This window comes from Tetrao urogallus, assembly GCF_951394365.1.
Source record: "Tetrao urogallus genome assembly, chromosome: 5".
Lineage (NCBI taxonomy): Eukaryota > Metazoa > Chordata > Aves > Galliformes > Phasianidae > Tetrao > Tetrao urogallus.
Window position 1 is genome coordinate 62,052,267 of NC_136818.1, and position 21,947 is coordinate 62,074,213.

The 21,947-nt window shown below is 41.6% G+C and overlaps 1 protein-coding gene across 1 annotated transcript; it reads right to left on the reverse strand.

Moving 5' to 3' along the window:
* Window positions 1–220: 220 nt before the first annotated feature.
* On the reverse strand, window positions 221–17,397 carry DHX32 (DEAH-box helicase 32 (putative); the record flags this gene model as incomplete). The annotated part of the gene is made up of 11 exons (XM_079535423.1): window positions 221–413; window positions 1,682–1,863; window positions 2,112–2,302; window positions 3,452–3,601; window positions 4,777–4,968; window positions 10,226–10,384; window positions 10,497–10,596; window positions 12,561–12,806; window positions 13,468–13,840; window positions 15,188–15,381; window positions 17,128–17,397. The coding sequence occupies 11 exons, from the start codon at window positions 17,395–17,397 to the stop codon at window positions 221–223; spliced, it is 2,250 nt and encodes a 749-aa protein (XP_079391549.1).
* Between the last annotated feature and the right edge of the window lie 4,550 nt (window positions 17,398–21,947).

Below are 21,947 nucleotides of genomic sequence, written 5' to 3' on the forward strand. Positions count from 1 at the left end.
AACTTGAAGAATTACTCCATATGTTTTTAACTGCTCTTACATTACAAAAAAGAAATGCTTGCGACTTCTTTTGTTAATGAAAGTGCTGCTTTTCTGCTGCTTCCAGTAAAAAATATTTATTCTGGAAGTTCAAAATAATTACCTGAGTTAAGGTGGGAATGCATACAGCATGTACTGTTCCTATTCATATTTATCAAATATATGATATTTCAATCTAAAATCACTGAATAATACATCTCTGCTCAGTGGGAGTTTGGGGGTATTTTTCATTTTCTTTGTTGTCACTGTTAGTTTTCTGTTTCTCCTTGATGGCTGAAACAGGTGACAGGTGATCAATCACTTCCTGCAGAATATCCTTACTTTCACTAGGAGGAAGATTGCTAAAATAATACTGAGGTGCCAGCTCCACGAACCTGTTGAGGAAGTAAGAGAAAACATTATTATTTTTTAATTGCACTGAGTTTTTAATTGCCTTTTGAAATCTTTGTCTAGCTTTTATCAGGCTCGTATCAAAAACAAGACCAGTGGCATGCAGTATACAGCTACAAAATGGACATTTCAACTCAAAACCAACAACTGTCTACAAGATGTAGTAGTGATTTATGTTTTCAGCAGGGTTGTTGGACCTGTTGTCCTCGTATTTGTATTAGGGGTGAACTACTTGTAGTTCAGTTCCCAGTGCTGCAGATTGCATTAAGTAGTAATTTTTCTGGATTTGAACGTGTTTTTGGTTTGATATGAGTAGGAAAAAGGCTTTCTTATAAGCATTAGGAATACAATAGGAAGGACAGTAGAATTTATGTTGTCAGTACAAATAGGTTTTTGCAGATGAAAGACTTGTTCTGAATTTGTAAGCACTTAGTATGGAATGATTTGGCTGTCTGGGTGTTAACGTGGCCGAAAGAAGATTTGCTGGAAAATGGCTTTCAGGGAACAGAACTTCCCAACTAAATTAATCTGAAAGTATACAAATGCGTTAACTCCTGCTTGATTTTTGCTCTATGTTTTACCTGTTAAGAAACTGCTGCATCTTGTATGGTGTTTTTTCAGTGGATTTATTGCTAACAGTTACAGTAGCAGACATTGAGACTCAGTGCCTCAACAGATTGGTTCACTTTAGGAAAAACAAAAGGCTGATTAAGAAAGGTTTTATTTTGCAGTAAAAAGGTAGCGAGGATGGGGAGGAGTGCAGTTCTTCCTTTCTTTTAGTAACTTTGAGCTCTAATGCAGTTAGTGCTCTGAATAAAAGCAGGGGAATGAAGCAATGATAAGCAGTGACAGAAGAGTACTGGCAACAAAGAAAGAAGATTTATTCACTTATGTTTACTTGTTTGTATGAAGACAAGCACCACTTTCTTCACCACTTTCTTCACCACTTCAGTGATGCCAACTCCTCCTGCCTGACTAGGTATGAAGATTGTTCTTCTCTCTTATCCCAATTTAAAATGTTACTTCATTTTTAATACCCTTTCTCAGAGAGAATCAGTTGTGCAAAGGATGATTTCTCAGCAGTACCAGGAGAGAGATGTTTTTAAAACAAGGGAAAGGGAGAGGAGAAGACACAAGTTGGCTTCTCCAAGCATTGCTCTCAATATGCACTTGCTCCCTTACCCTGTTTGTGACTTATTGCTTTGCTAGTGGAGAGATGAGTGAAGAAATGGTTTCACCTTAGTTAACTTACAGATGGGGTGATATTTCAGAGACCACTCTGATGGAATTGTCTTCTGAGATACTGAACTCGTGGAATAAAACCCACTCAGGACTCCTCCTGGTGTTATAATATGATGAAAAAGGATGAAGCTGGGCTACTTGTCTGTGTGTTAGCATTAAGTAGTTACCAGAGCCGTCTACATCACGAGCAATCTGAAAAGAAAAAGGGTTATCCATTACTTAATTGAATGTACAGGATGCATAGAAATTAAGCTTGTGTTCAGATAGTTGCACAGGGAGAGCCAAATTTCTGTGGGAAGCCAGGGACTGCTGAGGAAACGTCAGTCTGTGTATTTGAAGGGAATACGTCTGCATCAGGTAGTTCTGTGAAATGATTCTACATGAGCTAACTGTTCTATTATGAGTTAACAACACAGAAAGATAAAGGTGCATTTCCTTACTTGCATGAAGTAACCAGATAAGAGAGCTTTCTTAATGCTCAGTATATTTGCAGGTGATCCGAAGTCCGGTTCTGAAATGGGGAGTTCAATGCGCTTCATGATCTCTACTAGTTCAGCTCTGATGATTTCTGCCATCCTCAGTGCAGAACAGCTTAGAAAATAATTACGGCACCATTCTTTGTTACTGCAGTCTGTGGAGGGAAGAAGAAGAGTGTTTTGGCTTAAAGCACAGTCCTGGTAGGTGCTGCTCACAGGGAGGTTGCTCTTTAAGATGCTTGTTGACCGGTGCAATAGATTAAAAGCATTTTGGAGCGCGTGGCTCTGTCAGAGCTGTCCAAAATGCTGTTATCAAAAGCCATCTGAACCACTTAGGCTCATTGCTCTTGTTTGTAAAGTGAGTGGGCAACACATGGTATCCTTACGTAATATCAGATTTTAACTATCTTTCTGAGTCAAGACATTAAAGTCCCTTACTTGGTCTGTGAAAAGTAATAGTTCTGCACAGAATGAGTAGCAACTGTATTTTCTGTTTTTCTGGTTTCAGGCCAGGACACAGAACTGAAATCAGACTGGTAGTGCTGCCCATCATCATATGCTGTTAAAGCACAGTTTTTCTTGGACCTTTCCAGCATTCAGCATTACTGAACACGGAGCAGTCCCACGCCCTGCATCACAGAGGCACTGTGAGCAGAGAAGCTGTACTTCCTTCTTGAAGAGTCCCTGACAACCTTTTCTTTCTTTTTTTTGTTTGGTTTTTAAGCATTTTCCATCGTTTACAGACAGTTGATAGATGAACTGGCCTGACAGTATGGGTCCCGTTATCTTCAGTCTTTATTTAGTATACACAAATCTACCATTCTAAGTTGAGTGAACCTGATCAAGATGCATGAGCACAGGTGAATGTTCTGAAGACAGCCTGTCTGCTGGACTTTTCTTCCCTTTAGCCTTTCTTTATTCGTGAGGTATGAAGCCTAGTGATTGTTAGGCTGTGTTTGTGTCATGTCACACCTTAAACCTGGGTTATGTGCACTTGGAGGAGGAAGCATCTTTCTGGTTTTGTACAGTGGCACTTAAATGACAAGTGTAGTCAGCTGCTTACATATCCATGTTGGGTAAGGTAGGCTGTCCTCCTCAGTTACTTCTAATTATTTAATAAACCAGTGTTGTATTTGCAGTGGCAGCTATCTTAGGTGACTCTTCTTGCAAATTGACACTTCTAAAAAGAATCATTCAAAAAGTGCTCATGAACCAAAGGCCAACAATGACTGTTCCATTAAAAAAAAAAAACCCAAAAACATGTTACCAGTGTGCTTTGTTTGGTCTGAAATGGGTGCACTTACACTGGCCTGCGGAGTTTGTGCTGGCTTCCCTGAAGGCATTGAAGACATTGATAAGAGTGAAGTGATCTCCTGCTGGGTGTGAGAATTTTCTCCAGCAGGTAAGAGCAATCTCTTCTGTTCCAGAAGGTGCATGCAGGAAGCAATTAGGAGCTTAGGCAAAAAACAACACAGAAGCCAACAGTTATTAAAATTCATGCACCAACAAGACCCTCTAGCAGTAACTGCACTGATGTTTGTGTTTCTTTTTCTCAGTTTCTTGTATTGGATTACTGCTGAACTGAATACACTGCAATCATATCTATATGGCTTTTCCTTCAATCTCTTGTTTAGTAGATCTTCACTATGAGCACCAAAAGTGAGCAGCCTTCTCCCACACTGGTGCCAAAAATGCTTTGTAATAGCCTGGTCCAATCTGTCCACATTACAAGTGTGTGGTTTAACTTAGAAAAGAAGTAAATGTACTTACAAAATGCCTGAGTGTACCCTTATGTGCTAAAGTTCTACTTGTGTTGTGATACTGTGCTACCTAACTGCATCTTTTGAGATGGTTGAGCTTCTCAAAAACTAAAATGTGCCTATGCTCAGCCATTGATGCTTGTTTTATTTACCTCAAAATTGTATCATGTTAAGGCCTGCTCACTAAGAATCAAACCATCTGGAGCATAAAAACAGTTTGTGCAGTAAGGAGATGGATTAGTGCAGCTTGGTTTCCTGTACATTCATGATTCCCTTGCTGCTTAAGGCTTTGCTCCGCTTTCTATGCCAAGGATATTCACTGTGGGCAGAGTCAACAGTTCAATACTGTTTACAATTAGAAAATCCCCCTAATGTACAGCTCCAGTCTGTAACAAATGTGTGTGAATGTAATGAGATAAAGTTTGTTTTGAAGGAACGTTGTGTGTATGCTTTCTGGAGCAGGTTGCCCAAGGAGGCTGTGGATGCCCCATCCCTGCAGGCATTCAAGGCCAGGCTGGATGTGGCTCTGGGCAGCCTGGGCTGCTGGTTGGTGACCTGCACAAGCAGGGTGTTGGAACTGGATGAGCACTGTGGTCCTTTGCAACCCAGGCCACTCTGATTCTCTTACAAGGTTGGAAGCTAATGGAACATGAAGTGTGGAAGTGGAGTGCTACTGACAAATCTGTTACTTGTGCTTCATTGCATGCTCAAAGTCTGGACTTAAACAGCCAAAGATGCTCATTCAGGTGAAAAAGTAGAGTATGAATACCGCAAGTTTGCCTTTGGGCTGCCCCTGTGAGCAGCCTTGGGAAGAGTCTGAGGATTTGGAGGTGGCAGAGGCCATGCAGCAAGACATGAGTTGGGAGTACCTGTTACCATGGCTGCGATGGTGAGCATTTCATCAACACACTCAAATTCACAAGAAGCCAGAATTGATTTTGACAGCTGTGGATCCAGGGGAAATTCTGACATAATGATTCCAAATTCAGAGAGGTTTCCATCGTTATCCAGGGCTGCTAGGTAATCAAGGTCCTCTAAGGCTTGCATCAGGCTTTCAGGAGCTAATAAAAAAAGATAATTCAAATTCTTGAGAATGGATTAAATATTATTTCAGTTGCATATTTCTTATGGAAAGCTTTATTTCTCATTAGAATGTTTCAGTTCATTTCCTAGAACACAATCTCTGTCATTTGATAGTGGGTATGATTATAGGGCTGGACGTAGCTTCATCTTTTGTCTATCAGAGCAGTTCTTATCAAAAGTCAATACTGACTACTGACTGATGTTTTGCAAATAGTCCAAAATTGCTCAGAGAAGCCACATTTCTTCTGTGTGTGGTGTTTGTAATGGTTGGGCAGAAGTTGCAGGTGTTTGGAATATCTGTTTTTCCTGGAGTGGTGTAGGGATGAGAAAGTGAGCCTGAGAGCCAAGCAGAAATTGCCAAACCTCCAAAAAGTAATTGCTGGAGCATCAGAGGCTTTGGTGGATATGTGGGCACTCGGGCAGTGTGACTCATGGCTCCTAGCTCTTTTTAGAGGTAGATTTCTATTACAGATCTTACAGTAGTAAATTTCGGTATTATTTATGCTGGTTTGGTTTGATTTACAGCTCCCCTCTTCTATTGCTGCAGATTCTTTCCTATTGCTCCAGCTGAAGAGCTGTTTGGTGTCTTTTCCTACAGATTTGTGAAGTTGAACTGCAGTCCCACTGAAGATTAGTGGCAAAAATGATCAGAGTTTGACAGAGGTGATCCCTTACCTGGAGCATCCAAGAACAAAATACTTGGGATGTTTAAAGAAATGAAAAGTTGCCTTACATCTGATGCACAATAAGTGGCAGAAAACAGTTATCAGTGACTGAAAATACAGGGAGATTAAAGCCATCATTCAGACATGGAGTAATTACAGGGAAATCATGGGGAACTAATTTCCAGAAGTCAACAAAGCAATTTGTGCCATAGGTTATGAAGTATACAGTTACCCGGAGGTCAATTTCAATCCCCTGATAGCATCAGTAATTTACATTTTTATGCCCAAGAATTAGCTGCCTTGAGATGTGTAAGCACAAATTACTTCCCAATTTTGCTATCAGTGTTTTAAGAATAAATAAAGTAACTCCTGGGTTTTATTGTGCTAGAAAGGCCAAGATAATAAAGGTAGATAAAGCAGGTGAAGGAACAGTAATAAAGCACAGAATGGAGCAGAGCTTAGTCTGCATTTTGAGACACAAGCTCAATCAATAAAAAAATCTTCATAAAGGCAGCAAAAGCTTGCCTGAGAGTTCCTCATGCTTTGATGTGTAGTTTCACAAAATACAAGCTCAATAAATAAAATCAGTACAAATGCTTAAATATGGAGAGTCGTCCTTTAAAGAATGGATGCCTGCATTGTCTTTTAATGGCTTTAGAGCAGCAAGAGCTGTTTTTAGGACTGCTGCTGCCATCGAGGCCAACAGAGGGGCTTCCCCAGCTGCTGCCTTTGCCGAGCCAGCACATGAGCAGCTGCCCGCCCCTGCAAGACAGAAAGGTGTTTCCTTATCCCATGTTTTCTCTCCCTTGCCTTTGTTCTTTGGCTGCTTGAGGTTGGATTGCTCACGGTTGTCCCAGGGAATGTGGGCTCGTTTTGTTTAATTATGCAGCCGTTCCTTGTCATACCTGACTTATACAGCAAATAAGAAGCTGAATGTTATTGATAGCATTGGAATTGTTCATGCAGGGTTCCAAGCCGAATGTAACCGATGGTCTCAGTGCCTCAGGCTTTTCACAACTTCAACATGAGCAGAGTTGTTTCTAAAGGCAGCTACAGCTTTTGCCTTTGCAGTATCTCACCCTGCAGGTTGGAACCTGAAGGCCTTACTGTGTGATAAAATGAATACACAAGTATTACTCTTGATGCAGCAGGATGGCTGATTTAGCAATTTGCCCAAAGTTCTACAAAAAATGAATCAGTACTTAAGAGGATTTAAGGTAGGGTTTTGTAGTGGAAGCCCTCTGTCATGGCCTGAAACAGTGATTAAGCACCTGGTGGAAGGCAGGGCCAACCCAGGAGAGCTCAGGTGCATGCAATGACCCTGAGTGATTGGAAGGGCTGGAGCCAGGATCCACCTGTTCCCAGACCTCATTTAAGGGCTGGCAGTGGAGGTGAGGGTATCTATCTAGAGTTCCCTGTGTATCTGAGGTCTTCTAAAGGTAAGCTGTTTTTCTTTCTTTGTTTCTGTGTTTGTGGCTGCTGCACTGGGGCTTGTTCTCGTTTACAGCCTAGGATTGTGCCATTCTGCTAATGTTGCTGTACTTTCCATTGCATTATAGGTTTCTTGATAGACCTTTATTTGTAGAGAAGTAACTGTTAGGAAGTTAAAGCTGAAATGGATGCTGGGATAGTAGATAGGTGGAGCTCAGACAAAGACACTCTTAGGCTATCAATTCCAAAGCAGTTTTCTTTATGTTATTATTGGTCATTAAAATCCCTTTTCCAATCTCATAGCTTGTAGGAATCCCAGTTACCTTTCTGCTCTTTATGTCCCAACACACGAGCTGGTGATGGTCCCTGCAGGACAGTCAGCCTAGGGACCAACCAGCTTTTCATTATTCAATGTATAATGCTATTTAATCAATTAAATGCAGAAATTAAAGCGTCAAAAAATGAAGAACTGAACTGAGGGTATAAATCTGCCACTAAGTGCTCTCCTAACCTTCATGGTTTGTCTTTAAAAACTGTGTTAGGCTTTTTCGAATAAAAACAACAATCTTGTCTCTGAAACAAGATGAAGTTAGCCGCACTTACACGCTTGGTATTATGGATATTCTAGGAGTACCTTCTAGGGGTTATAATAGCACAGCTCTCAAATGCCAAGGCATCCATAGCCATCAAGTATTCTAAGTTGCTGATGATGCTGTGCTAATGTGGAAACTGCAAACTGCTTTCACTTTGATTTCATGGAATTGCCAAGGTTGGAAAAGGCCTCCAAGATCATCATCCAGTCCAACTGTCCACCTACCACCAATACTGCCCCACTGAACCATATTCTTCAGTACCACGTCTGAATGTTTCTTGAACGCATTTCATATGAAAGTGGCTTAGCCTGTGGATTTGTATATTGATTTCCATAGTTTCAATAAGGTTTTTCCAGTTATGTTGGAAAACACGTAATATTGCAGCCATCTATAGGAAGAAAGTTATTCTCTCCCATTATATAATGCCATAATCAGTTAGATCTCATTAACTGATGAAAATGCATGGGCATCACTATTACAGTGGCACAGGAACTCATGTAATGCACTTCAGAACTGCACTGCCAGATACGTTTTCGTATGGCTCATGAATCCTAAAAAGGGTAACGAGCCTGCTGCATTTGCTCATCTCAGTTATAGCATGAATTAAATGCAGCAGCTGTAAGCCTGACATGTTTGTTGCTCTCATAATGCAGTAATGAGTCAGAGTTAATCCCAGCTTTTATTTTTCCTGGAAGAGCAGGAAAAAAAAAATAAAATCCTGTGCACATTGCTGTTGAACAGGAATAAAATGTTTTACTGATGTCTTTTCTTTGCTTATCTGCTCTGTGTTCTCTGCTCCACGTGCAGGGAATGGACTGAAGAAGTGCTTCTCTTTAAATTCTTTGTGCATCTTGTTAATTTTTCTATTTTTCACTGTTCTAAAACTGGATTTCAGGGTATTTTTGATTTTTCTGTTCACCAGTTTGTGGCTGTACATTAGTATTTTGCCTCAGTGAAAGCATCACTTGGGTGAGGAAAAATTTACCCTGGATTAACAGGATTCCACTTCTCTCCTCCCACCTCCGTTGCAAACAAAACTTGAGTAGGTTGACTGAACAGGAATGGTGCATGGGAAGCTTGTCTTCTGTTGATTCTGTGTGTGAGTGAATGGCTGCAATGCATTTGCTCCCTTTCCTGAAAGGTAAATCACATGCATGAAGGAAACTGAAGCTTTAAAGAGCCATAGAGTAGTCAACTTCAGCACAAACCATGCTGGGGAGCAGTAGGATGGCTAGTCTGCCTTAGTATCTGTTGCTCTGAACTTGGCTCAGCTGAGACAAGTAAGAGTGTGCTGAAATACTGCCCTGCCTTCTTGTTTGTTGTGTTTTTCCAGTTGATCTTATGCCATGTTTAGCTGAGGGTGGGCAAGCTAGTAAAATCCATCGGCTTCTATGAACCCAAATGATCTCCTGCAAAGATAACAAAGCTTTCTGGGGAAGCTAAAAGCTGTTGCACCAGAAAGCATACTTTCCATCTCTGGTGGCCATTCCCTTCACCTTTTCTGCATAAGTCCCTTGCAATGTATAGACCACAGGTGCGTGGCATTTACTTGAGTTGTGCCAGCTGCTGTCGTCAAACAGCTGAATCTCCTTGCAAATATCCTTACAGCATAGTCTTCTCGTGCATAAGTTTCCCTCTCAAAACAGAGAAGCTGAAAAAAATCCAATTAAGAATTCCACTTACAGTGTAGCACTATGCCCAGTGCTGGGAATTAAGCTTTGTTGTGATTAATTAAGGTGCACAACATGTAAAGGACGTGCGGCGGTTCTAATTCCACATGTATATGGGGAAGAGGAGAACAGTTTAGGAATTCCTATTGGCATGAGAAAATCATCATAAATGAAAAAGCAACAGGTCACGTTATCCCCAAATGAATTATATCAGTAGGTCAGAATGGAAAATACCCTTCTGTGGGAAAAGGACCCCAAATGTGAAGTCAGTGAAATAAAACAGAAAATCAGTAACAACTTTCCTTGCAGTCTTGCAGAAACGCTCAAAACTGAGCGTTTCCTGTCTAGTATTGGAAGTTTACTGATAAAATAAACCCAAGTGATGTCCTTAAGCAATGGCTCATTGGAAATTTGCGGTGGGGGATGCTGGAGGACAAAGACTCATTTCCTCTACGTGCATCCCTGAGGTAGCAGTGGTTTATTTGGGTTGTAAACCCTTGATTAAAGGAATGTATTTTGTTTGGTGTCTGTGTGATGACTTGCACAATGGGACGCAAATTTTGTCTGTGGGCTTCAGGAAAATAGCGTGAAACCTAGGTGAGAAGGTGCTTGGAATTTTGATTTAAAGAAAACAGCAAATTCAAATTCCATTCAGATACATTGTGATCTTTTTCAGAGCACGTGGTTCATTCTAGGAAGTGTTTTACAAAGGGCAGCTACTGCACTATGAACCATCCCAGCAGTAATTGGTAAAAGCAGTGGCAGGGATATTGCAAGTACTTCAGTAAGAAACGTACTGTGAATAACAGGGCAAAATTAATCCTGAAATAACCAGAAAGGTCATGTAACCTATATGGAAAATCAGTGCATCGTTACCTGGCCTGCTTAGGAATTCACAGTGTCTGAAGCCAGCTATATCCATCCTCTTCAGGAAGAGAACCGTGCTGGTTAGGTTGGATTCCTGTATTTTGGCTGGGAAATCTGGTTTCATTTCTCTGTATGTAAATTCTTCAGGATACAAACAGAAGAGTTTCCCTGGAAAAATTTTTAGGAACATTATGGTTTTTTTTTCCATTTCTAGCATTGTCCCATTAATTCTATGAATGGTTTAGGCTGCTGGGTTGGAATGTTGTGCTGATAACTGTACCTGATGGAGACGTGCTCAGCATTTGTTTGTGCATCTCTGCTTGGGCTTTGCTGATTGGCTGTGTTGTAACGGAGTCTGCTCTGATTCTAGGGTTGTACACCTTTAAATGAAAGAGACAGTGAGCATCAGATGAGTGAGGACTACAAATGTAGTAATGGTCTGTACCGAATTTTTGTCTAGGTTATTGTACACAATGTGTAGTAACAGTCCTATTTCTCCTTATAGTGCATATTTCACCAGCATGGAAATAAGAACAGTCTGCACTCTGATAAATTGACAGATGCTGAAGTTTTGCAGTCGCTCTGTGGATGTAATCTTAAGATAAGTGTTGTTTCTAAAGAAATGTACCCTACTAAAGCATAAGGCATAGATCTAATGGTATCACCAAGAAAAGCATCAGAAAAGCTTATTTATTTCTTCCGGTGACAGAATCCCAGCTCTATCTGATAACGTTCTGCACCATAATTCCAGAGTTTTGTCTTTATGCTGAAGCTCAGGACACAGGGACTGTCATCAACACAAACAAGGCCCATTCTATTTTTTCCCCTTGTTGCTTTTGTTCTTTTGTTTTGATGCAACCAAGGAGCCGATTCCCTCACTTTGCCAGCCACCAGGTGATGGCCAGAAGCTTCTGTAGAGGTAATGGCTGGATAGGGCAGTTTTCTAATCAAGTCATCTAATCTGATCTTGTCTGCTTTAAGCAGAATTTTAATCAAAAAGAGAAAATGTGTTTCAGTACAAGGGACAAATCTGGGTATATATTCATTATATATCCCACCTGCCAGACTTCAGTGGGAATTCCTTCTGCACGAAACCTTGCCTGCACTGAGCTGACTTCCAGCCGAGTGGATTGAATGTACATTTGATTTGCTGAGAAATGAATATTAGAGGACTGAGCTTCTGCTGTTATGACAAAGTAATTGAGTTGAAGGGGTAAAAATGGTGTAATTAATAAAGGCGATGTGACAGCCGTCAGGGCTGTGCTGAAACTGATTTGTTCCCATCCCAAGCTCTGGCTTCTGCTTCAGGCTTCAGACTGAAGTGTAAGTGAGATTAGTTTCAGTCATCACCTGGAACAACAGCTGTAGTTTCAGAAATGACTCTGTTATGCACATCCTAATTGAAAGCTGCATTTCAGCCTTTGTTCCTTTCCTACGGAGGCAGCACTATTTTTTCTTTTCCCCTGGACTTAAGGCTGAGTTATTTTACAACCCCCAAATGAGAAAATTTAAAATGACAGTGTTAGACTTGCTTTTTTTGCAGTGATAATGAGAGGGTGGTGTTAGTTCCCGAGCTTCTGCCTGAAATAACCCTCAAGGCTCATCAGAATTAACAGTCCCTGCTTGAAAATGGTAAGAACACTTAAATTCAGTTTGGGTGATTGAGTAGTGGATTATTTGAAGATACCTGATTTTGTTCCTTTGGCCTATTAGTGGGATAACCCTTTTGCACAGTAGGATGTGTTAGTGCAGCCATGAAGCCAACGTGCAGCTTTCCAACACGCAAAGTGATTTATCCCTGCATAGTTGGTCGTTCTTTAGGACTCAATATCAGCTTTATAAACAAAATAAATAAACTCCAGTTTTGCAGCTGCACCAGTTCTTCTCAGAATAGGGCGGAAAACAAGAACCGAGGACACAGAATGAATTCATTCATTCAGTGAATTGCAGCATTTTGAGATGCTTGGAGGGAAGCAGATATGCCAAAGGAGCACAGGCAGCTTTAAAAACGCGTGGTTCTGTCTGAGCATCCTTCTGTGTTATGTGATCTGTGGCATTACACTGCTGGCGCAGGAATTAATGAAACAAGGAGTGAGGTTAATCTCCTAAACCAACAGGTAGCCAAGAAATGACGATATTTTGCTCCATGCGTAAGGTACTGAAGACACACTGATGTCTATCAAAGTTATTCGTGATAATTGAAACGTGAAAAATATTATAGAATCTGGCTTACGAGAGCATGGAAAAATATGTGATTCCTTAGAAGCTATTTGCACCAATCTGTACCTTTCCCTTTGTTACACGGCTCGTTTTGGGCATCCTGGTTTTGTTTAATGTTACCAACCTTTCTTCTTTCCACACCAACGTCGATGACAAAGGTTATGTTCTTAATCTGAATCAAAGATTCTCCAAAGCTTGTGGTAAGCAGCACTTTTCTTCTGTATTTCTGGTAGCATTTCTGTTTGTCTTGCTTTGGTTTGGGAATTAAGTCATTTCTTGTGGGGTATAAAGGAACTGGGATGAGCTCTCCGAGGTCAGGATTTGAATTAGACTGTTCCTGTCTGATCATTTGGGAGGCTTTCTCAATGTCCTGTAATCAGGAGAAATGATTTAGTATTTTACTCATTAGTATGAAAAATAAATATTGTTTAGTTATAAAGCACTCATTTCTAAAATAAACTTGAACCACATATCAAACTGTAACGTTTTAATCTTAGAAGAATAGCTATTACAGCATAAAGCCAAAATTGATCCTAAATACACGTGCGAATTTGCCAGAGCAGGGAATATCTGTGCTTTTTCCTGAGATGTCTCTTTTTCCCGTGCACTTTTCTGAATGCTCATCTCTAGATTTAATCATATCCAAACCAACCTCCAGGGGAAGACAGATGAGCATCAGTGTAGTGTGGGAACGGTGAGGGTGAGAAGCTATGAAATGGCCCCTAAACTTCACATATATGGGATATGTATGCCTCCATATTGACTTAGGTCTAAAGAGAAGGGCTGTTTGCTCAAACAGGCAGGCCTGGAGTTCTGTAGCAGATACTCTAGTGCCCCACTGGTATCCACTTTCCATCTGGCCCCAAAGCTGTGGATGTGGCTGCATCCCCAGAGGCGGCTGCCTCTGGGCACGATGCTTGGGCAGAGCTCTTACTTGGGTTGCAACAACTTATTTGTAGGTTATATGAACACGCAGATGAGAATCATTTCTTGATTGAAACCATAAATACTGGAGCCAGTTAATCACTCACTTGCTCGCATGCCAGGAAGATGATGATGTCACCCTTCTCCTTCGTGTGGTGCAGCTCAAAGAGCAGCCTCAGTGCAGACAGAAAATGGTCCTTCGGCATGCTGCAGGTGTATACCACCTCTGCCTGGTGCTCATTTTCCACCCGGATGAGGGGGACGCTGCCGCAGAAGTCCTTCAGCTTGCTGGACATGTGGGGGGCAGTGAGTATCACCAGCCTCAGGGCTGGTCTCGCTCTCAAGACATGTTTAAGAACACCAAGCAGCACATCGGTGGGAACAGTCCTTTCATGCACATCGTCCAGAATGATAACTCCATAAGAGTTCAGAAGAGGAGCAGACATCATTTCCCTCTGCAGCATATCATCTGTGCAGTATCTGCGCCATACAAATGGAAAACTGCGAAGTTTCATGAAATATTCAGGTTTGACTGTACAGAATTAATTTAGGGTCTTGAGGACAGCTTTGCTCTTTATGTTCTAACAAGAAAGACTCGATAAGAACAGATACTGTCTGTTTTGTGGACTACCACAGTCTCAACAACCTGTATTCTTTAAGTGTCTGAAAACTCAGGGAAAGTCAGTGATGCTAAATGGCACTATAGTTGAAAGGACAGGAGACTCAAGGCAAAAGAAGAAATAATTCCCCCCTAAGATCATCACTTACCTTTCTTTTCATCTTCCAAACCTTCTAAGCATATTGCACACACTGTAACAAACCCTTGTGCTGTGAAGTAGTACTTTCAGGTAAGGAAATGAAGTTATGCACACACACACACAAACACACAGGGCAGTGCCAGAATGAAGATGAGGGATTCATACCATAATGCCCTCCCCACTTCTATTCCTATGACTATTTAGGGAAATGGAGATGAGGGAGGTGGGACCAAGTGACCTTCCAGCTCCCTGCCAACCCGTGCCATTCTGTGATTCTATTCCTGCTACACAGAGGTTTGTTGGCTTGTTGTTTACTTTTTTCAAGGATGTTATTTTTGCTGTGTTGCTCAATAGGACCTTGAATCTTCTTGATCAAGGTTTTGACATGTAAATGTTGGATGAGAATAGGGCTCATCCTCCTTTTCCATCAGGTGCAGGGCGAGGTGCTGCAGGGTGAGGGTCACTCAGTCTCCCTAAAGAGAAAGGGCACGCAAAGGGACAAGTGGCTGAGCTTGATTTGATGGAGGTGAGCGCTGTGCTTTGCACTGGAAATGCTTATGTGGCTGGGAAGTAGCTGGAATCTTGCAAATCACTCCTGGCGAACTTTCAGAGTGGCTCAGAATCTGAATCCCTGTGCTGCTGCTATCATCTACCTATTTTTAATACACTAAGTACATTTCTTATGTACTTACATTTTCCTCTAAAAGTCCCCAGTGCATTTTCTCATTACCGAATACACCCTTTTCTTGCCATGATTTTTTTTAAATGCTTTTCAATTAGCCAACACTTATTGCTTTTAAATTCCAGCTTTACTTCTCTTGCAACTATGAACACTCCTGTGTTCATAAACTAGAAGACAGGGAAAGAAAGAGCAGAACGATACGGAGTTTGCTGAGATGGTGAAGCATGGCATTACCCCATTAACATCTCTACAACGGGTAAGTACAGAACACCATTTTCAGTCTCCATCATGAGGGCTGGAGCTGTGTGGGCCTTGAGGTTCCTTCCAACCCAACCACTCTGTGGATCTACAGTGAGGGTTTGTGTTAGTGGTGAGAAACGCACCAACCTGAGGATGGTTTCTGTAGTACAGCAGCTCTCAAAGGGGACAAAGTACCCGACTTCGTGGCCCACGTTGACGTCCATCTCATCAGCTGCACGCAGGGCCAGCTGCACTGCCAGCTGTCCGTGTGTCTGGGAGCACACAGCTGCACCGTGCCTGCAGCCAGCAGCCAGGCAGTGCTCAGCACACCACTGCGGGACCTGCGGTGGGCAAGGACAGTGCTTAACACCTCTAATGGGGACTGAGATGCAGAAGGAGAAGCAGGGCAGAACAGAGCCCACCTGAGCATCAGGTGAGTATCATTTCTGGTAAAATACTAGGCTTACGTGTGTGTTACATCTTAACCTTGTTTTAGGAAAAACATCAGCTGAAAGAGCCGATACTTGTTAAGAAGTAGTTTGTTGGTTTTATCTAATTTGCAGTCAATTACATGGGAAAGAGACTCTTTGCTTCAAGAAATATCCCAGGCTTCTATGCACTATCTATTACACTTCTATTCCCATGCACTATGTGCATTTTCTATGGCTGTTTTTTGCTTGAAAATTCTTCTCTGCTATTTGGAGTTGCAGGCTTAGTTGTTTTATATAGACAGGCTCTGAGCAGCCTGGTCTGGTGACTGGTGACCCTGCACGTAGCAGGGGTGTTGAAACTAGATGATCACTGTGGTCCTTTTCAACCCAGGCCATTCTATGATTCTGTGATATATTACTATGGCAGTAGACTTGAATACTCCTATTGGATATTGGCTCCAGTGATGTGTTTTGCCATTAGTTTTCTAAATTGTGCATTCTTACAAAAAAGTATTTGCTCTTAGCTGGAGTGAGAGAAGGACCATGGGGCATGGCTCCTCCCTGAGAACAGCCCCAAACTCCCTGAGAACTCCACCTTCCCTTATGCCCTTCCTGCAAACCTTCTCTATGCCTTTCCTGATCCAGCATTAATCAGAATAAAACCATGCTTTCCAAGTAGGAATATGCACTGAATCCAGCACAGATACTGCAGAGTTTACAGTTTCTGCTAAGAGTTTGGTGTGCTCATGGACAAAAAGAGGATCAAATGGTGAGTTTAGTCAATACAAAGGAGGAAAAAAGTCTGCAGCTGAATGGAATGGCAGCCAGTGTCAAAGGAATGGTTTATTGCTGAGTAGTAAGACCTAAAGAATTTTAGCTTTGGCCTCTCTGAAGAGAGTAGAAATGTGCTATAACTTCAGCGTGGGAGGGTTATATCTGATGTGCTCTGTAGCACAGTGAGAGTGTATAGTTGGAAGGATTTGAAGTTGAGATGTGATGTATTCTGCAAACAAAGCACATGTACTGATAGATATAAGAGTACTTTATACATAATTTTCTCAAGGTTATTTGTATATTTGGTTCTGAACTTTATATGACAGGATCTTACACAAGCATTCCTCAGTCAGTGTTTAGAAGGGGCTCAGTGTTTTGAAATTTAGTGTTTAGAACATAGAAAGTTGTCATTGGAGATTTCTGTTTGTTTACGACACTGCTTTAGGCAGTCGTCAACTGAAATGTGTTGATCTTCATGGCCCTGAAGCCTGAATGACATTGTGTGAGTAAAACAGGTTGTAAGGGACCAACAGAAGTCAGCATAGATTGCTTACAAGTGCTCACAAAAAGTTATTTACATGTGCATTTATATATTTTTTGCATCTATATTTGAGTGACTGCATCTTCTGGAATAGCAGTTCACTACCAACCAAAACCAGGCTCCAGCATATCATAAATCTGGGTATTGGTATATCTGGTGTAAATGAAGGCTGGTAGCAGTGAGTAGGAAGCTAAACATGTTTCTTTTTCTGTTTAAAAATCTGTGCTAGTAGTATTAATAGATTTATTTAATAGTGTTACCACCTAATAGTAACTCTGAGGAGTGTGCAATAGTCAATGTTCTAAAGCTAAAAACCCAGCAGAGCATTTCCTAACACTCACCTGGGAGCTCTTTCCAGTCTTCGCATCTCCCGACACAATCACAACTTGATGATGAAGCAAACTTTCCATAAAGGCACATCTCACTTTCCATATTGGCAGTTCTTGTCTTTCCTTCATAAGCTTATAGTAACGGGAAGAGTAAGGCAAGCCGTCGAAAGGATTGAGCTCCAAATCTTCTCCGTACACCAGTATCTCCTCTTCCTCACCATCGCTGCTGTCAAGTAATTCTGAAGTGCAGTGGCTCTCTGGGGAAGTGTTTAAAAACTCCATTTTTCTTACGTGTGCCACTCCCAGCAAAACCACATTAGCAGTGGAGGGGGAACTTTGTACTGATGGGTCACGCGGGCTCTGTAAACCTGGTGAAATCCATTCCTGCTTGCTTTGGGATCAGTGTTTCCCAGCTTTTCAGCTGAAAGGTTCACCTGATGCTCCGTCTTGGGGTCCAGCTTCTCCGATTGTACCACTGCAAACCTCAAGTAAACATTCAGAATGTACTCCAAGCTTCAAAATAGCGTTGATTGACCCAGCAGATGTCTAGCAGTAGCACTTCTTGTGCTTTACCAACCACTTAAAGTAGCACGAGCAGCAGGCAGCATCTCTGCTGCTGCAGAATAACGGGAAAGGAACGTGGAACTGACAGGACTTGCTGTTGTCCCCAGGCTGCTCAGTGCTGCTAATCCCAGAACAAAGGCTTCATCCCGCGAGTGGAGCTGGCACTGCACTGCTGGGAACAGCCAGCAGCTCGGGTTTGTTGATTTAGAAAGCAGCAAAGTGTCTTTTCATGCCCTGAGTGTATTAACGCTGCTTGGGAGTCCTGTAAGGCTGTAATTAGAAATCTAAACTGTATCTAATCCGTTTTTAAAAAAAAAAAAAAAAAAAAAAATGCTGATTCTAACACTTCAAGAAAGATGAGGGAAGCACTGATGTAAAGTAACTCTGACTCTTAGGACTCAAAAATAATAAAACGGAGGTTCCTAATCTTGACTGTCTGTCTCGTAACGCAAATATTAAACAATGCTTCTAGTTGCAGAGGAAAGCCTTTTGTTGAGCAACATATTGATAATGCCTTGACAAGCATGCTATGAGCACGATGCTTTTCTGCTTTTTCTATATCAAGGTTTCTCTGTATGAAGTAACATAGTAAAAATCATTGCCTTTTCTTACAGGTTTTTCTTGTTTTGTTGTTTTGGGGTTCAGTGCTGCTAAGGCGTTCTTTTACAACAGCAGCATAGAGAACCAACAAAGTAGGAGAAAATATCTTTGTTCAGCAGCTGGAATATCTCAACCCGAGTGAGTTGAGTTATATGCTGCTCCCAGAACAGGCTGTTGTTGGCATTCAGCGTGGCTGGCAGCGAGGGCTGACTGACTGCCCACTGTGGGGGCCAAAGCCAAATGCAAGCTGGAGGAGCAGCCCTGGAAGGCAGAGGGACAGGTGAGTGATCTGTGCTGCACAATGTGCCTCGGGTGAGCCATCCGTGGGGACACTGCTGATGGATGGCCATCCCCATGAAGGTGACAGGAGTCTACATTTCGTGCTCGGTGACACCAAGTTAGGTTCATGTTCAGCTGGGGATGGAGCTTCTCGTCCTGCTGTGACCTTGGTGGGTCCTTGGGCTCTTGATGATTTTCTGTTACATCCTTCTCTGTTAAATTGCGTGAAATCCTTCTGAGCTTGCTATCGTTGAGATCTCTGCCTCTCTCAAATGTGGTTCAAATCAGTCAATAGCGTGCAAATGTTCTGAGGGAACTAACAGAGGACATTCCTAGAGGTTGTTTCTCTTCATAACACAGCTTAAATGACATCAATTGAAGAGGCTAATTGCTATTATCCTGCATTTTTTTGCTACTCATCTTTCATATGCAGTAGCAGTGTGTTCTCTTTAATTTCTTCAGCTACAGTATAGGTCTGTTGTCCTTAAAACATAAGAGGGCAATGATATTTTTTTTGCACGCTGGAATTGGAGCAGGGTGGTTGTTGAAATTGCTTGCAACCCATGCCATTCTTTGCTATGATTCTATGATTGAACAAATTTGAATTTCTGATTCTACCTCAACTTTTGTTTCGTTGTTTTTACTTTTTCATACCTGTAATGGAGAGGAAAAACAGGCTACCAACTCAAGAAGAATTTTTGCTATTTGGAACCCAGATGCAACAGAACTAATGTTCTTCTCATGGTTGCACAGGTTTTAGTAGAACAGGTTGTTAACTGATTTAAATGATTTGTCTGCACTGAAATGGGCTGTGGACAAGCTTTATCCTGATCTGCAGCCAGGTACCAATGGAACGCTTCGAGCCTCATCATGTAGCACCGGCCCAGCAGCTCTCTGCAGCCAGCATCCCTGGCATTTGAGGAGACCAAAGAACACAGCCAAGGGCTGGGCTGGGGGCGTGATTGAACATTGCCTTTGTGAATTCAGACTTCCAAGCAGCAGCTCATAGCTGCTCAGTGTGCCTCGCTGCTGAGACTCAGCCATTTTAATCCAGAGCAAGTTTCTGAGCTTGTGTTTCTAGTTCTAAAGCGTGACCTCAGGATGTCTACCTGCTCTGTCTTGCTCCCTGTTGCCCCTCTGTGCTACCTGCTCTGAACCTTCTCACTGAACATCTCCTGTAGGTCCACTTCACATGTCCTCAGGGCCACTGAGCGTGCTCCTGGCTTTGGCTTTGCTGTTGGGTGAGGTCTCTTCTTCCTCATGGAGTGTTGCACCATTTTATGAGAGGGCTTCTTGTTTGTCTCTTCATATTGCTGCCATTCCATCTTTATTGGCACAGGCTGCCAAGGAATGGTGAGGTCACCATCCTGGAGATGTTCCAGTACAGCAGAGATGTGGCACTGAGGGTCGTGAGCAGTGGGTGCAGTGTGGTGGGCTGGGGTTGGGCTTGGGGATCATCGAGAGCTTTTCCAATCTTCGTGATTCTGTGATTCTATCAGGCCCTTTGGGATTTGCCAGATGTACTTTTTAACATAATACAGTGAGATTTAGTTAATTATAATAAATAACAGGAACGCCCACTGCAGATGAGTGCTTGTAGTAAATGGGAGGATAAGCTGCTGTCAAAGATATCAATGAGAACTTTGCTATTGGTTGAAATTATACGTTGTGTTCAGTGCTTGTGATAATGTGTTGTAGCAAAGCAGTAAATAACATGTTACATATTCTCAATCCTTAATAAAGCCTTGCTAATGTAGGCACTCTTCAGAGCTTTCCCATTGTATCTTTGAGAGGAGGAGGATTTTCTGTGCATGAATTATATAAATTAGTAGTATCAGTGGTAATACAATGCTCTTTCTTTCTTCCATTTTTCTTCCCTGGTTTTGGCAGCAATAGTTTACAACAGTAATGGAAATTTAAGGAGGTGACTTCTTTCCCAAAAATGTCATTTAAATACGGGGCTTCAGATTAAATTTTAGATGATATTAAATCCTCATTTCAGAGCTTTTCCACAATAAAATGGGACAGGACGGGGTGGGTGTCCTTGTATATAGCACATGTGGAACCTGTATGCACAAACCCTCTGGATTTGATTGCAGGGGGAGCAGTGCCAAGCACTCGTAGATCCTGGAATTGAGGACATCACCATGATTTATGGAGTCTTATTACTAAAAACGACACTTTAATAGTCTCTGCAGGGATATTTTTTTGGTTGCTTTTTATACTCATATGAATATGAAAGTTTGGTGCCTGGCCAACAGACAGCAAGCAAATGTGGAAAAAGATCCCTCTCACTGGAAGAGTGCGTTAGCATTTCTGTTGGCCTACTGGCAGCAACACCTAACCTTGCTTACGCTGTAATGTATTACTGTTTATTGAGTGCACTGTAAAACTGAAATAGAGCATTTCCCTCCTATCCAATAGTTCTGAGTCACTCTTTTATTGTGCTTTAATTTCCACTTACAATTTTGTTGGCTGGTAAAAATATTATTTGTTTTGTGTTTTTTGCTCCTGAAACACTGACAGATTGATTCAGAACAAAGTGTTTCAAGTCAGCAACTGAAAAGCCAACCTTTAACTCACTGGTTGCCCAGTTTTGAATGAGAACATTATGTTTTCTGAGCTGAAACTTTGCCATTTACGTGCACAAGCAGTATATTTGCTTGATTCTGAGTCTTCCTTTGCACATTTATTAGGGTAAAACTATGAAAGACACTTGATATTTTTTTCTTGCTTGCTGATTGTGGATTGAGATGGGAATTCAATTAAAAATCGCAACGTAGTTATTTCACATGGTAACTTTGTTTAGAAATAATAATAATAAGAAGAAAAATCTTTTGAACTTTCTATCGAATTTATTAAAATCAGAAAGTGTGGTCATGGAGCTGTTGCCCTGAGTGGATGTTTCTGGATTAGATAATCCTACAAGATTTTAAAGATGTTGTGATTTTAATTGTCTGTTTTCTTCCTTCAATTGACTTCCCACAGTTACTGTTATTATTTTTCTCCTCCCCACCTCAAATGAGTTAATTGTTGACTTGAATTAGATTCAGACCAAGAAAACATTCTCCTTTCACGTGTAGCCTTTAATGGCCAGAGGCTGCTTTGTCATTCCAGTAGACTCTGGTACAACGCAGTGACTTTGCTGAGCTCAGCAGTGGGAATAAATGCTGATTTCTGCCAGTGGGTCATAGTGAGTTCAGGTCTTAATATAGGTTATTTTGAGATGCATTTAAAGTATGTTTTGTTTTTAAAAAGGGAACTTATACAGATTCAGTAATTTATTAATCATTTATTTTGCTCCCCATCCCTAATTAGCAACATGGGCAATTTTAATTGGAGAAAACTAACGTGCTTTTGTAGACCTTGTCCCACAAGACCAGTGTATG